The 15,873-nt window shown below is 40.1% G+C and overlaps 1 protein-coding gene and 2 non-coding genes across 3 annotated transcripts; 1 reads left to right on the top strand and 2 right to left on the bottom strand.

Annotated features, from left to right (window-relative positions):
- Positions 1 to 1,485: 1,485 nt before the first annotated feature.
- Positions 1,486 to 1,592, bottom strand: LOC147930960 (small nucleolar RNA R71). Its single transcript, XR_015576717.1, has one exon. It is a non-coding gene; the product is annotated as a small nucleolar RNA R71 (small nucleolar RNA).
- A 4,250-nt stretch (positions 1,593 to 5,842) lies between these two features.
- Positions 5,843 to 5,949, bottom strand: LOC147930959 (small nucleolar RNA R71). The gene has a single exon (XR_015576713.1). It is a non-coding gene; the product is annotated as a small nucleolar RNA R71 (small nucleolar RNA).
- Positions 5,950 to 7,096: 1,147 nt separating this feature from the next.
- LOC147930958 (uncharacterized) lies at positions 7,097 to 7,492 on the top strand. The gene has a single exon (XM_087477107.1). The coding sequence runs from the start codon at positions 7,097 to 7,099 to the stop codon at positions 7,490 to 7,492; it is 396 nt and encodes a 131-aa protein (XP_087333233.1).
- Positions 7,493 to 15,873: the final 8,381 nt, after the last annotated feature.

The following is a 15,873-nucleotide window of genomic DNA, read 5'->3' as shown; positions in this document are numbered from 1 at the left end:
GTCTTGTTTAATTTTTGACATAAATGATCTGTTGCTTAATGCTTGCTTGTATATGTTCTTTGTTATGTGAGAACTAGTCTAGAAATATATGAGCTTGATTGTTTTTGCCATGAGAGTGGATTAACATTTTCTAGGAGATCATTGTCTAGAGATTAGCTCATGTTGATTGAGATTTGTTGACCAAGTTAGATAACCACAATCTAAAGTCCAGCCCATGAATCCATCCCTAAGACCTTTCCTGTCTATTGATTTCCTAGCTTAAATCCTATTGTTTGATTTACCTTTGTCTTGCTCTGTTTTGTTGAGTTTGCTGTGTTTCTCGCATTTGTCCGACTAGACCCTGTACTCCATCGCACACTTGATCGAGTGCTTGCTCGAGCTCTTCCCTAGAAACTCTTGTTTATGTTTAGATTTAGTTTCTTATCTCATTAGCTTTTACATTCTGCATTTTACATTCATCATTAGGTTGTTAGTGACAAACTTCCATCATAATTGGCTCAACTTAGATAAATGTGCATGTTGTGATTGCTTGCATCTCACTCAGATTTGGATTGACACCCTTTATACTGCAACATCATAAAGGGAATTGAAACCCCTTGCTTTCCACCCATTCATTCATGTCTCATTCACCAATCATCATCACCACCACAAAAACCTAGTTTCAATTTGGCGCCGTTGCCACTTTTGAGTGTTTGTTTGTGACATTTAGGATCGACATAAGTCTAAGATTGAGTTCTGTATCTACTTTGATCACTACTGATCAAGATTCTTCTTCTGCTTGGTTGTTTTGAGTTTCAGGTACCAACTCGACCTTCAACTCGACCACCACTCGACCGAGTGCGTGATCGAGTCCTTGCTCATGTCAGAAGCCGGATACAAATAGACTTCTCTTCCCAGTCGACTCGACTACCCACTCGAGCTTGTGCTCGACCAAGTGCCTGTCCGAGTCTGTACTCGAGTCTGTTGATGCAAACAAGATCCAAGGGTCATCACAATGTTCAGAGAATCCTTGACCACATCAACAGGCCACCAAGGGATTTGAGGCAGCAGAGAACAAGAATCTTACAAGAACAAGAACAACAGTTGCTAATGGAGCAACAAGCTAATGAAGCTCCAAGGGCAAGGAACATTGGTGCAGGAGATGCACCAAACACACATAACCAAAGAGCTGGTATTGTGCCTCCTACAGTTGCCAACAACAACTTTGAGATCAAGAGTGGATTGATCTCTATGATTCAAGCAAACAAGTTCCATGGTTTGCCAATGGAAGACCCCCTAGACCACCTGGATGAGTTTGATAGGATATGTGGTCTCACCAAGATCAATGGTGTGAGTGAAGATGGCTTCAAGCTCAGGCTGTTTCCTTTCTCACTTGGAGACAAAGCTCATCTATGGGAGAAGAAACTTCCAACTGGAGCAATCACCACATGGGATGCTTGCAAGAAGGCTTTCTTGGCTAAGTTCTTCTCCAATGCTAGAACTGCTAGACTGAGGAATGAAATTTCTGGGTTTGCACAAAGAAATAATGAGAGCTTTTGTGAAGCTTGGGAGAGGTTTAAAGGATTCCAAACTCAGTGTCCTCACCATGGCTTCAGCAATGAGTCCTTGCTCAGAACTTTGTATAGAGGAGTCCTCCCTAAGATAAGGATGCTTCTTGATACAGCCTCCAATGGTAACTTCCTCAACAAAAATGTGGAAGAAGGATGGGAGTTGGTTGAAAATCTTGCTCAGTCAGATGAAAACTATAATGAAGACTATGACATAACAGTAAGGTTTGTCTCCAATGATCAAGAGGACAAGTACAAGAAGGATTTGAAGGCAGTCAATGAGAAGTTGGACAAGATTCTCCTTAGCCAACAAAAAGCCATTCACTTTATTGGTGAGGAAGACTGTCAAGTTCAAGAATGGGAGAGAGAGTTTGCTGAGCTTTGTTATATGCAAAACCAAGGAGGAGGATTCAAAGGTTACAACCAAGGAGGAGGATTCAAGAACAACAACCTCTCCTATAGAAGCAACAACCTTGCAAATCCTCAAGACCAAGTCTATCCACCTCAACAGCCTCAACAGCAAAACAACTATGCACCCAAGCAACATCATCAAGTGTTCCAGCCTCAATTGTGTCCCCCTCCAGGGTTTCAGACCTCCCAAGGCCAAGAACAAGACTTAAGAGCCATGATGCAACAGCTGTTGATTGGGCAAGCCAATGGGCAAATTGAGGATGCAAAGAAGTTTGCTGAGCTGAATCAGAAGCTAACTTCTCAGTACAATGATCTCAACATAAAGTTTGAAAGTCTGAATTCAAGAGTGAAGTATATGGAGAGCAACCTTGCTTCTACTTCAGCTCCTAAGCCTACTCAACTCCCTGGAAAAGCTGTTCAAAACCCAAGGGAGTTCGCTGCAAAAGCCATTCTTATCCATGAGGAAGAAGTCAATGAGGACAATGAAGTTCAAGATGGGGAGGATTGGTCATTTCTTAAAGCTCAGAGTGAAGATTGTGCAAAGCAGACTGAATCCGGTAGTGCACTCGACCATGAGCTCGAGCCAGAACTCGACCGAGTGACAGCTCGAGTGGTCGATCGAGTTGAAGACTCTGAAGCTGTTAAGCCTGTTAAGTACATTCCTCCTGCTTACAAACCGCCTCTACTATTCCCAGGACGTTTCAAGGCACATAAGCTGAAGGAACTAAGTGAAATCATTGAGAAAAAGGAAATGATGGCTTTGCAACAAGAGAAAGTGAAAGCTTTGAAGGAAGAGGTAGTGATTGAGAAGAAGGAAGTGATGGCCATACAAGAAGTTATCATTGCTTACCAAGAAGAAGAGAGAGGACCTGCCTTGGAACAATATGCTCCATATCCTCTCTATCAAGATTTTTTGCTTGAGATGTCAAAGAAGAAGGCTCAGAAACAAGACAAGAAGGATCTTGAGGAGATTGAGGGAGTTATCATCCCAACTAAACTTGAAGATCCAGGTCCATTCTATCTGCCTTGCTCATTTATCTATCTTCACTACAACCAGTGCTTATGTGACTTGGGAGCATCTATCAGTGTAATGCCTTACTCTATAGCACAAAAGCTTGGGCACACTGAATTCAAGTTCACCAACCTTCACATATGCCTAGCTGATTGATCAAATAGGGAGGTGGTTGGTAAGCTGGAAAACATTCCAGTCAAGATAGGATAGACAAGAATTCCTACAGACTTTGTGGTTATAGAGATGGATAAGGAGCCTGAAGACCCTATTATTCTAGGGAGGCCATTCTTAGCCACTGTTGGAGCTGTTATAGATGTCAAGGAAGGTCTTGTAACCTTAAACATGGCTGAGGGTTTAACCATGAAGTTTGACATCTATAACCCAACCAACCTGCCTACCATTGATGATCAACCATTTACCATCAAGAGCAAAGGTGGTCATGAGGTCTCAAGTGAAGTGGCAACTCCAAAGGCTAAGCTCTCCCTTCAAGAGGAATCAGTGGAAAAGCTTAAGGGTTCAGTTCAAAAGTTGACTGAGCTGGTGAAGGTGATATCTTGTGTTTTTATGAGTTTTTAAAGCTTTATTCTTCATTGTTTTGTGCATATTCATGAGCATTTAGGTTGTTTAGGCTGCATTGTGCATCAAGTTGGTATTTCAGGTATTGGAATGGAGATATGCAAGGAAAGTGTGCTTTGGAGCCAAATAAGTCAAGGATTTGCAAGGAAATGGAAATGAAGGCTAGAAGGCCAAACAATCGACCAGCCAATCGACCATTTGGTCGATCAACACATTGTCAGATTCGCGGACTTCAAGCAATCGAGCAACCGATCGACCATTTGGTCGATCAAAACTCTATCATATCCTTCGGACATGGCACAGGACAAAACGATCGACCATAACAATCGACCAAATGGTCGATCGTGACGCGAGCCGAGACTTCGGAGACCAGAACGATCGATCGAGCAATCGACCAAATGGTCGATTGAGACGCATGCGAGACTTCAGACTTCAAGGTGCGAGACTTCGGGACTTCAGCCGATCGACCAACCGATCGACCAAATGGTCGATCACGACGAAGGACCAATCGACCAAATGGTCGATCATGTGGTTGATCGTGTGCCTTTTTGAGACCAAAACCCGGTTTGTTCCGGTTTTCTCTGAATTGTTTAATTTTAATCCGGTTTGTTCCGGTTTAGTTTATGTTTTCCTATAAATACTCCAACCCTAATTGTGGAGACTGATCTCTTATCTCTGATCTCTTAACTCTGATCTCTTATCTCTTATCTCTTATCTCTTATCTCTTATCTCTCATCTCTTATCTTATCATTTATCTCTTGTATTAGTTTTTGTTAAGCAGCCACCTAGGGTTCTTAAGCATTTCCATACTTGGTTTTGTTAAATCTTTGGTGGATTTTCCAGTTTTAATAGTAATTTGTCTTTCAAACCTCTTAATCTACAAGCTTTTGTTATGATTTCACAAAGACAAAACTCTTTCCTTTGTGTGATCATGATGATTAGTGAGTAGATCTTTTTAGGACTTTGGGCTTGGTAAATTAGGGAGATAGATGGTTGATCTTTGATGTCTAGGGCTTTATTTATGCATTTCCTATCTTGATTAGTGATAATAATGCTAGATAGCTTTGATCAAGCTTGAATCTAGACTTTAGGATTTCCATGCCCACAAGGTGTTTGATGAAATTCCTGAACCAAACTTTTCAAGAGCTTTGCATACCTAGCCAATGGAAATTGATGATTAGGGTGCTTAGTGGTATTTAGACTTGATATTAATGCATGCGTGTCTTGTGATTACCTTTGGAAATTGTTGATTATCACTTGATTAGCATAGAATCTCTATCATGGAAATGGATTGATTTGCATAAGTGTTCTTAGCCATAGGATTGTTCTTGATTGTTGCCTAGACATCTAGGATTGACTAGCTATCTCCCAAGTCAATTACCTTGCCCAATATTCTCTTGTTAATTCTTGATTTTCAGTATTGTTGCTAGTTGTGTTCTATTGCCTTGAGTTTGCATTGTCTTGTTTTCCTTTGTTTGAATCATTTTGTTAGCTAAGATTGTGATAAAAGAACTTTTCCTTGATTAAGAATAGATTAAGCATCTTTGTGTATTCCTAGTGTGTTGATTAATGCAAATTGTGGATTGATAATAATTGATACTGAAAGTTATTACATCAATTTGGCGCCGTTGCCCGTTTGCATTTTAATTGACCATTAGGATTTCAACTTTGCTTGAGACTATTCATTTACTTTGCACTGTTTGTTACTTGGATTGGATTGGTGGGTTGTCTTTGATTTTCAGGTTGTATGAACTTGAGAAGCCACGGCCTAGCCAACTTGTTTCAGCCTGTGGACGACATTCACTTACTTGAACGAGAGAACCGCCGTTTAGCCCGCCAAGCCATGGAGAACAACCCTCCTCCAGCCGCTGCTCATAATGGAAATGAGCAGCCCGACCAAAACCAAGCTCCTATCCATCCTCCAAGACAACCTCGAGTCATTGGAGCCTTTGATCAGCCGAACATTCATGGGAACCACCAAGGAATCAGAGCACCCGCTGTTGAGAACAACAACTACGAAATCAAGTATAGTCTTATCAACATGGTGCAAAGCTCAAAGTTCCATGGTCTGCCTATGGAAGACCCTCTTGACCACTTGGATCAGTTTGACATGATGTGTGGGACAGTTAAAATCAATGGTATCTCGGACGATGCATTCAAACTCCGCCTCTTTCCGTTTTCTCTTGGAGATAGAGCTAGGACTTGGGAGAAGAACCTACCAGTGGGATCCATTACCTCGTGGGATCAATGCAAGAGAGCCTTCCTCTCCAAGTTCTTCTCAACTACAAGAACAGCAAGGTTGAGAAATGAGATATTAAGCTTTGCACAAAAGGGAAATGAGAGTTTTTGTGAAGCATGGGAGAGATTCAAGGGCTATACTATGCAATGTCCTCATCATGGTTTCTCCAAGGAGTCTCTTCTTAGCACATTGTACAGAGGAGTGCTACCAAAGATAAGAATGTTGCTTGACACAGCAAGTAATGGAAACTTCCTTGGTCAAGATGTTGATGTTGGTATGACTTTGGTGGAGAATCTTGCTCAAAGTGATGGTAACTATGGGGAGGATTATGATAGAACGCCAAGAGATCACTCTGATATGAATGAGCATCACCGCAAGGAGATCAAAGCATTGAATGAGAAGATGGATAAGATGATTCTTGCCACTCAAATGCCAGTCCATTTTGTTACCGAAAGTGATGTGTATCAAGGATATCAAGAGGGAATGGAAGCTTGTGTTGAGGGACAAGAAGAGGTCAACTATGTGGGTGGCCAAGGCTATAACAAGTTCAATCCTAATTACCGCAACCACCCAAACCTCTCTTACCGCAGCACCAATGTGGAGAACCCACAAGATCAGTCTTATCCACCCCAAAAACCACATGGTTTCCCTTCCCATCCCAACTACCAGCCTCAACCTCAAGGAAACTACCAAGCCAAGCCTCAAAGCTATTCCCAACCTCAACAACAATTGACTGCACCACATCCTCAAGGTCAAGTAGATGACACAAATGCTCTACTTAGACAACTCCTATAAGGACAAGGAAGAGGAGTCATTGAACTTGCTACATAAATGAAAGCCATACACAACAAGGTTGACAATGTCTATGGTGAGTTAAATGCTAAGTTTGAAAGGTTGCAAACACAGGTCCAGGGACAAGCTTCTTCCTCCTCAACAAAACAAATGGGTTCTCTACCGGGAAAATCAGAACAAAACCCAAAGGCGTTTTGCAATGCCATCTTCAAGGAAGAAGTGAACAGGGTTAGTAGTATGAGTTTCAAAAAATCAAAAATGGATAGCCATGCTGATGAGAATGAAAGATCTATTGAAGAGATCTCTTCTCTCCTATATGGTTCTGCTGCTGAGAGTTTGGTGGTTGCTAGAGTTGAGAAATCTGAGAAGGGATCAAGGGGTAAGGAGATAGTTGCCAAGGAGGTTAAATAGAAAGATGAACCAAGTGTTGCTCTTCCTCTTTATAGTCCTCCAATTCCATTTCCCCAAAGGGTTCTTACAAAGGCCAAAAATAAAGTTCTCTCAAGTTTCAAAGCTAATATGAATAGAGTTGGAGCACCTTTGCCTCATGTAGATAGCTTGTCTCAAGTTCCTAGCCATATAGGGTTCATCAAAGCTATTCTAGCAAACAGAGAGAAGGTGGAAGAGATCATGGGAATTTTTGATTCACCAAGTGAAGAACAACCAAGTCCAAAAACACTTTCCAAGCTTGAAGATCCAGGCAGATTCACTATACCTTGCTCACTTGGTGCTTTACAACTTGATGATGCCTTGTGTGATTCAGGAGCTAGTGTTAATGTGATGTTACTTGAGATGGTAAAGAGTCTTGGGATCAAAGATATGAAGCAACCCTCTTCTTCCATCACATTTGGAGATGCCTCCTCAAAATCTCCACTTGGTTTGATTGAGAACTATCCACTCAAGGTTGATGATTGAACAATTCCAACAGACTTCATGGTAGTTAAGATGAAAGAAACCAACAAGCTCCCTCTCATACTAGGAACTCCATTTCTCAACATTGTGGGTGCAAGCATTGATTTCCCAAATAAGAGAGTAACTCTTATTCATGTGAACCCCAACCTATCATATCCTATCAAGCCTTCCTCTACAATGTTTTGTGGAACAATCACTAGTGAAGAAGTGGCAAGTAAGGAAGAGCATAGAGACTTGACTGATCAACATCAAGAGCTCCAAGTTGATAAAGTGGGGATTAAAGAGACTACAAAGCTTGATGAGTTTGGATGGTGAGTGTTTAGACTCTTTATTTGATGACCTCAAAGGAGATTCAAGAGAAGGGGATTTGGGTCAAGCACATAAAGTTGTTGACAAGAAGAAGAGGAAGAAGAAACAAAACCACCTTCCCACCATTGTTTCCTCTCCTATGACTTTGTGTTTGCATCCCTTGGGGCTTGTTGATGGAGCAATAGAGTACAAAGTGAAGCACAAAGGTTCTTCTTCACCCTTTGCAAGTGTCAAAGCCAAGCTAGCTCCCAACTATCATTATGACAAGGATAAGCTTCATGAACTTCTCTCAAGTGACATTACTTTCAACCTCCAATCTCCTTCCACCAATTCAACAAGATCTCAAGGGAGCACTAAAGCTCCTCCTATCACTCCATTCCCTAAAGTTCACAACTACGGCCAAGGTATGGTCCTCACATCCCATTGTATATATCATTTGAGTCTTGTTTTCTTTATTTATTAGTCTTTCTCTTGGACTTTTTCTCACACAGGGACTGTGTGAATTAAGTTTGGGGGAGAGACTAGCCATCTAACATTGTGTTCTGTTTTGATTTTCATGTTTTGTATGATGCATTGTTAATAGCTATGTTTTGAGAAAAATCAAAAAAATTTGAAAATTTAAAAAAAAAACCAAAAAAAAAAATGCATTTAGCTTTGCATATTCATTCTTGTCTTTAGGATTGAGTCTAGAAGCATTTAGTATGCATTTGCATTGGAGATGATGATGAAATTGCCTTGTAAAGGTTGAGTCTTAGGATTGAACCCAAAACCCTCATTTATAGTTCATTGGTGCTTGTTTAATCTTTGGAAAAAAATGAAGAATCTAGGCTTAAAAGCAATGTGTCACTTGAAAGCATTTTCATCTAGTGTAAAGCTTGCTTGATAATTGTTACATCTCTATGTTATTTGGACTTTAATTTGATCTTAAAATTATCTTGCATATGGACTATGAATGCTTGCTCATGGAACTTTCATTTGGGTTAACTATCTCTATTTGCCACTCTATTTTCGTTTAACCCAGTCTCTTGCCACACCTTTGAACCCCAGCCTTTTCTTTCAAGCCTTGTATTGATTTGTTGAGTGAGGCCTCTTCTTGATAATGCTATAGGTTGTGAAATCTTGAGAGTATTGAGAATGACAAAGAACTGGCTCTTGTTTTAGCTAGGCTTGGAATCTTTATAGCTAGCTAATAGGACTGGTTTTGAAAGAGATAGGTGGTTAGAATGTTGATTTGGGTTCAAGTTTGGGAACAAGAGAGAATAAGAAGGGAAATAAAGGTTTACTTGGTCAAAAGAAAAGAAAATTCTCTAAGGTTAAGTTAATTATAAGCTCTAAGTCTCAAAGAAAAATGATAGAAAGTATTGTTATAGTCTCCTAGAATCAAAATGAAAAGAGTAAAGAAAAATCAAACAAGATTGGGAGTATAGCAAAGAATGAATAAGAAAAAAAAATGAGCTAGTGTTTAAAGCAAGAACAGCCTTAGAGATTCAATAAAAATAAAGGTATAAGACCATAAGTAAAGAAGAAAAAGGGGTTGAGTTGAATAAGGTTGAGTTTTTGGGTTTAAAAGAAAGATAAGAAAGATGAGAATAAGGGGTAGAAAAGCTTTTAGGTGGGTAGAACATCAAGAGCTAAGCTTTGTATGCCCAAATTATTCTTGATCTTAGATAGATTTCATGACTGTCTAGCATTCCTCTTTGTTTGAGAGTTAACCACCCAAAAACACCATTATCCAACCACTTTGTAAACAGCCTTTACCTTAAACCAATTGAGCTTGATTTATTTTCCATATGCAAGATCACACCAAGCACTTTAATGAATGTGAAAGAGATGTTCAATAGGATTGCAAGTCTTTGCCAATAGATAGAAGATGAACTAGAGTGATGCATTGTTTTAAGCATAGAAAAATATTTGTAAGGACTTTGATAAATTTTAGCACCATTGAATTACATCTTAGGACTTTGGTTTGAATCCTTTGTGTCATGCTTTGTGGTTCTGAGTCCCATCTTTAATCCTCTCTCCCTTGTTTTTCACTTGGTTTTTGCTAGAGGACTAGCAAAGTATAAGTTTGGGGGAGTTGATATCTTGTGTTTTTATGAGTTTTTAAAGCTTTATTCTTCATTGTTTTGTGCATATTCATGAGCATTTAGGTTGTTTAGGCTGCATTGTGCATCAAGTTGGTATTTCAGGTATTGGAATGGAGATATGCAAGGAAAGTGTGCTTTGGAGCCAAATAAGTCAAGGATTTGCAAGGAAATGGAAATGAAGGCAAGAAGGCCAAACAATCGACCAGCCAATCGACCATTTGGTCGATCAACACATTGTCAGATTCGCGGACTTCAAGCAATCGAGCAACCGATCGACCATTTGGTCGATCAAAACTCTATCAGATCCTTCGGACATGGCACAGGATAAAACGATCGACCATAACAATCGACCAAATGGTCGATCGTGACGCGAGCCGAGACTTTGGAGACCAGAACGATCGATCGAGCAATCGACCAAATGGTCGATTGAGACGCATGCGAGACTTCAGACTTCAAGGTGCGAGACTTCGGGACTTCAGCCGATCGACCAACCGATCGACCAAATGGTCGATCACGACGAAGGACCAATCGACCAAATGGTCGATCATGTGGTCGATCGTGTGCCTTTTTGAGACCAAAACCCGGTTTGTTCCAGTTTTCTCTGAATTGTTTAATTTTAAACCGGTTTGTTCTAGTTTAGTTTATGTTTTCCTATAAATACTCCAACCCTAATTGTGGAGACTGATCTCTTATCTCTGATCTCTTATCTCTGATCTCTTATCTCTTATCTCTTATCTCTTATCTCTTATCTCTCATCTCTTATCTTATCATTTATCTCTTGTATTAGTTTTTGTTAAGCAGCCACCTAGGGTTCTTAAGCATTTCCATACTTGGTTTTGTTAAATCTTTGGTGGATTTTCCAGTTTTAATAGTAATTTGTCTTTCAAACCTCTTAATCTACAAGCTTTTGTTATGATTTCACAAAGACAAAACTCTTTCCTTTGTGTGATCATGATGATTAGTGAGTAGATCTTTTTAGGACTTTGGGCTTGGTAAATTAGGGAGATAGATGGTTGATCTTTGATGTCTAGGGCTTTATTTATGCATTTCCTATCTTGATTAGTGATAATAATGCTAGATAGCTTTGATCAAGCTTGAATCTAGACTTTAGGATTGCCATGCCCACAAGGTGTTTGATGAAATTCCTGAACCAAACTTTTCAAGAGCTTTGCATACCTAGCCAATGAAAATTGATGATTAGTGTGCTTAGTGGTATTTAGACTTGATATTAATGCATGCTTGTCTTGTGATTACCTTTGGAAATTGTTGATTATCACTTGATTAGCATAGAATCTCTATCATGGAAATGGATTGATTTGCATAAGTGTTCTTAGCCATAGGATTGTTCTTGATTGTTGCCTAGACATCTAGGATTGACTAGCTATCTCCCAAGTCAATTACCTTGCCCAAGGTTCTCTTGTTAATTCTTGATTTTTCAGTATTGTTGCTAGTTGTGTTCTATTGCCTTGAGTTTGCATTGTCTTGTTTTCCTTTGTTTGAATCATTTTGTTAGCTAAGATTGTGATAAAAGAACTTTTCCTTGATTAAGAATAGATTAAGCATCTTTGTGTATTCTTGGTGTGTTGATTAATGCAAATTGTGGATTGATAATAATTGATACTGAAAGATGCTACATCAGAAGGATCTCCAAGTTAAGCTAAACAAGAGGTCTTTGAAGAAGGTAAGACCAATGCTTAAAATTAAGAAGAAACATGGTTTGTGTGTTAAGGGTGAAATGATCAAGGATCAGCTTCATAGTGATCAAGAGGTGCCAGGGAGGATTTCATCACCCCCTTGGTCTCTAAACCAAGCCTGAAAAGGCATCAAAAGTCAAGCTTAGTGACTTTAAACAAGCTCACTAGAGAGGAAGTCCCTAAGGTATCATTGTACATATGCTTAATTTTCTTTGTAGTTCTGATTTCTTTTCTTTTATGTTTGTGTTGGGCAGGCTTTTTAATGAAAGTGTAGATGGGTTTGGAGAGATTTGGACTTGTGGAAGTAGACTCGCAAGCCCACTCGACCGGCCCACGAGAGGTACTCGACCGAGTTGTGAAGAAACTAAGGCTCACTCGATTCCCATTTCTCTTGAATGATCGAGTGGAGGGAAGGAAAAAGAAAAAAAAATTTTGAATTTTCAAACTTTGGTCAAGGAGCTCGACCACGTGCGGTCGAGTGTGGGGTCGAGTGGCAGCAAAAAGCAAGTCAAAAATTCCCATTTCAAATTTGAATGGTATGGACGCTCCACCCTTGTCTCCTTGTCCCCTTAGCTTCTTTAAATAGAGCTTGACTCGATCTTATACTTCTCACACTCTCTCATTTGCTCAAAACAATTAAAATCTAGCTTAAAATCTCTCTCAAGTTCATCTTTTTGCTCAAAGCTTTGTTCTTTTGGTTTTTGGGTTACTAACCTATCAACTTTGAGTTTTGAGTTTATTCCTTTCAAGTTCTCTTCAAGAATGTCTTCAAGGTCAACAAGAATGTCTCAACAAGTCGCTGATCGCTCTCTAGGCCGTCGTGATGCTCACCTTGCATCAAGGAAAGAAGCTGCCGGAAGCACTCGACCCACCACTCGAGCAGGCACATGAGCAAGTGGTAGCTCGAGTAGGCGGTCGAGTGAGGTTGTGAGAGAGAGACATCAGCCAGCTGAGGAAGACCCTGAGCAAATTGAGAGTGAAGAAGAGATGGAGTTCACTCTTCAAGAACACATTAGGAGACAAAAGGCCAAGGGGAAGAGGCCAGCAATTGAGGTTGAACAAGAGGAGGATGAAAGTGAGAGTGAAGAAGAAGATGAAGAAGAAGAGGGAGAAGATGATGGAGAAGAAGAATCTTGTGGCTTAACTAAAAGGAAACTTTATGAAGTCTTCATGAGGATGCAGTTCCTGGGGACTAGATACCCACACAAGGAAACCATGGAGAGGCTAGGCATTGATGAAGATGTGGAATTTCTTTTTGAGAAGAGCAGCCTAACAAAGTTCATGGGGCTTTGCATGGAAGGGTATAAAGAAGAAAGTTGTGAGTTTCTAGCCACAATCAAGTTGCACTGCTATATAAGGAAGGATAATGAGCTTGGTGCTGGTCATGTTGACTTCACTATCAAGGGAAAGAAGTATGAGCTTTCAAGATAGCCAATATTTTTGGCTTTGAAGTTGGTAGTAAGAGGAGCATGGTCATACCAAGAGAAGAACTCTATGCTGTTTGGGAAACCATTGGAGACAACATCACCTACTTATCCTCCAAGACCAAGAGTTCCAAGATAAGAAGCCCAGTCCTAAGATACTTCCACAAGGCCTTAGCAAACACCTTCTTTGCTAGGAAGGAAACTGGAAATCTCAATGAGGGTAAGTTCAAGATGATTGATATGGCTCTAAATGGAATCATCTTTAAAGCAAGAGATGGCACCATAATCCTTGGGAGCAGTGTGGAGACTGATCTTGCAATGGTGCTCATTGACCACATGATCTATTTGAGAAGTTGGGTGGGCAAGCTGCAAAATAAAGGCTCAAGGGGAGCCCTAACCATTGGAGGCATCATCACTCCAATACTAGTAGCAGCCAAGGTCCCACTTAGAGGAGAGAAGGTCTTGCCAAGGTGGATTGATTCCAACTATCTTACCTCTACCCTAATACTAGCCAAGGAGATGCATCAAGGAAATCACCTTTTCAATTTTGAGCTTCCAACAATTGGGAAAAGACAGCTTGTCCTACCTAATCAAGAGCTCACCACCATACAAGAAGGAGCAAACATTGACTTTTGGCCAGCTGATGCGTTCTTGTTTGATGGGACAGCTCAAGTTAGAGTTGATGAAGCTCGAGATGTAGAAATGGCTGATGGGGAAGAGCAATTCTACTTTGAAGAATATGAGCCAACCCCTAGAGATAGTAGAGGAGTGAGGGAGACTAGCAAGAGGCTGACACTTCTACAAAGATGAAGCAAGTGGCATGGGAATAAATTTGACAAGCTAAAGAAGAAGGTGGGAAGAATGACTAACTCCATCAAGGGCTTAAAGAGGGAAATTGCTGAACTGAAGAGTGCAAACTCATCACCAAGCCATTCTAGCCCTTTGAGGAGGTGTAGCTCAACTAGAGCACTTTCAAGAGAAGAAAACCCTATGGAACCAGCTAGAGCTTCAATGCACGAGCCAATTCAGAGGAGAAGAAGTTCAAGTCGCCGAGAACAACAGTCTTCGAGGCACTCGACCGGTTCACTCGAGCAGCCACTCGACCAAGTACCCCAGATGCACTCGGCCGAGTACCTACTCAGAACTCCTTATGGCTTCCCAGCTCCAGCAGGATATCTAGGCTATCCAGGTTACCCTCCTTTCCCACCCCAATACTTCATGGATCCAGCACTCTTGCAGCAGTTCTACCAGCAGCAAGGACATAATTTTTCAACTCGCAGTCCAACTCGACCCCCCCCCCCACTCGACCGAGCACTCGACCGAGTACCAGTCGATGGCCATAATCGAGTTGCCCCAATCTCCTCCTCCAAGTCAACAACAAGACCCCAACTACACTTTTGACAGCATGAATGAGGATGTGGACAGCTTCTTCCACAATCCATGAGGTAACATTATCACCTTATCCTTGTAAATACCACTGCATCTCATATTGTGTTTTGTTTTAGTCTTGAATCCTCTTTCAAATTTCTCTCACAAAGAGGACTGTGTGATTTAAGTTTGGGGGAGGGTTTGAGATAGTATTTGACATTGTTTTTTGTCTTCTTATTTCAAATTTTTGGCATAATCATGTTAGCACTTGCATTGCATCTAAGGCATAGAAAAACCATAAAAATTTGAAATTTTTTGCAAAAATCTTTATAAAAATAGAGTGTTCATTTAGTTTGCATTGCATATTAGGATCTTGTTTAGCATGTTTCGTGTAGGACTGTCAAATATTAGCATTAGGGATCTATGATGAGGCCTTGTTAGGTTGTTTAATTCACCAAACTAGGATCAATGCCCAAGTTAATAGTACTTTGATGCTAGTTGAGTGGTTAGAAATATAAGATTGAACCAAGCCTTGAATTTCTGCATTGCATTTGGTCTAAATTGAAGTATGTTGTGATTTGATGCCATTTCCTACTTATAAGAACCTAATATTGACTGTTAATTATCAATTTGTGCATTGCTTTAAACTCATGGATACCATATACATACTTGGATCATCTTTCTCCTTTTTACCACTCTTGTTGATCCAAGTAGCTGATTAAACACTAAAATCAGTTGCCCCTTCCCCTTAACCATCCCTTCTTTCAAGTCATGTTTATTCTTGAGTGTGTGAGGCCTATTTTGGGATTGAGCTTGGTAGAATGTGTTAGGTTTGAACTGACAAGAGTAAGACCTTGTGTAGTTCTAGTTTGCCTTTTCCAAACTAGATAGGACTAGGTGGATCACTTGTTGGGTTTGGGACTTGGCTGTTTTGAAAAGAAAAGAGGAAAAAGAGAAAGAAAAAGGTAGAGTCTTTAGGAGGGGAATGTGCAAAATCAAAGTCTAGTGAAAGAATGGGAAGTATAAGATTGATAAAGTTGGTTCTAGTTAAAGAAAAGAAAGAAAGAAAAGAAGAGTATAGCAAAATGCTTTTATGTCTTAAGAATAAGAAGAAAAGATAACCAAAGCAATAAGAAAGAATCCCCCATTCCACTAGAAAGATCAAATAAGAAACCTCTCCTAAGACTTGAAAATCAAAAGAGAAAAGGGTGAAAGAGAAGTGAAGAAGTTAAAGGGTAGAACTAAGATCATTTGGGTTTAGATTGATAGGATAAGCACTTTGGGTGCCTTTAGGTAGACAAGGTTTTGTTCTTGTATGTGTCTAAGTGTTCTTACCTTTAGCCTTCTTCTAAAGCTCAATCATTTTTTTATGAGAGAACCTTAATATTGATAAGCCCCACTCTAAAAAGAGACCATCATTGTCTCTAAACCTTTATCTCCAAGCCAAATGAGTTTAAAGCATTGCATAGGATTGATTCATGTTCTTGATTAATGAATGTTAA

This window comes from Camelina sativa, chromosome 12 (assembly GCF_030686135.1).
Source record: "Camelina sativa cultivar CO46 ecotype springtype chromosome 12, ASM3068613v1".
In the NCBI taxonomy this organism is placed as follows: Eukaryota; Viridiplantae; Streptophyta; class Magnoliopsida; order Brassicales; family Brassicaceae; genus Camelina; species Camelina sativa.
Note: the sequence above shows the minus strand (reverse complement) of the source record. Positions and strands in the feature narration are given on the sequence as shown.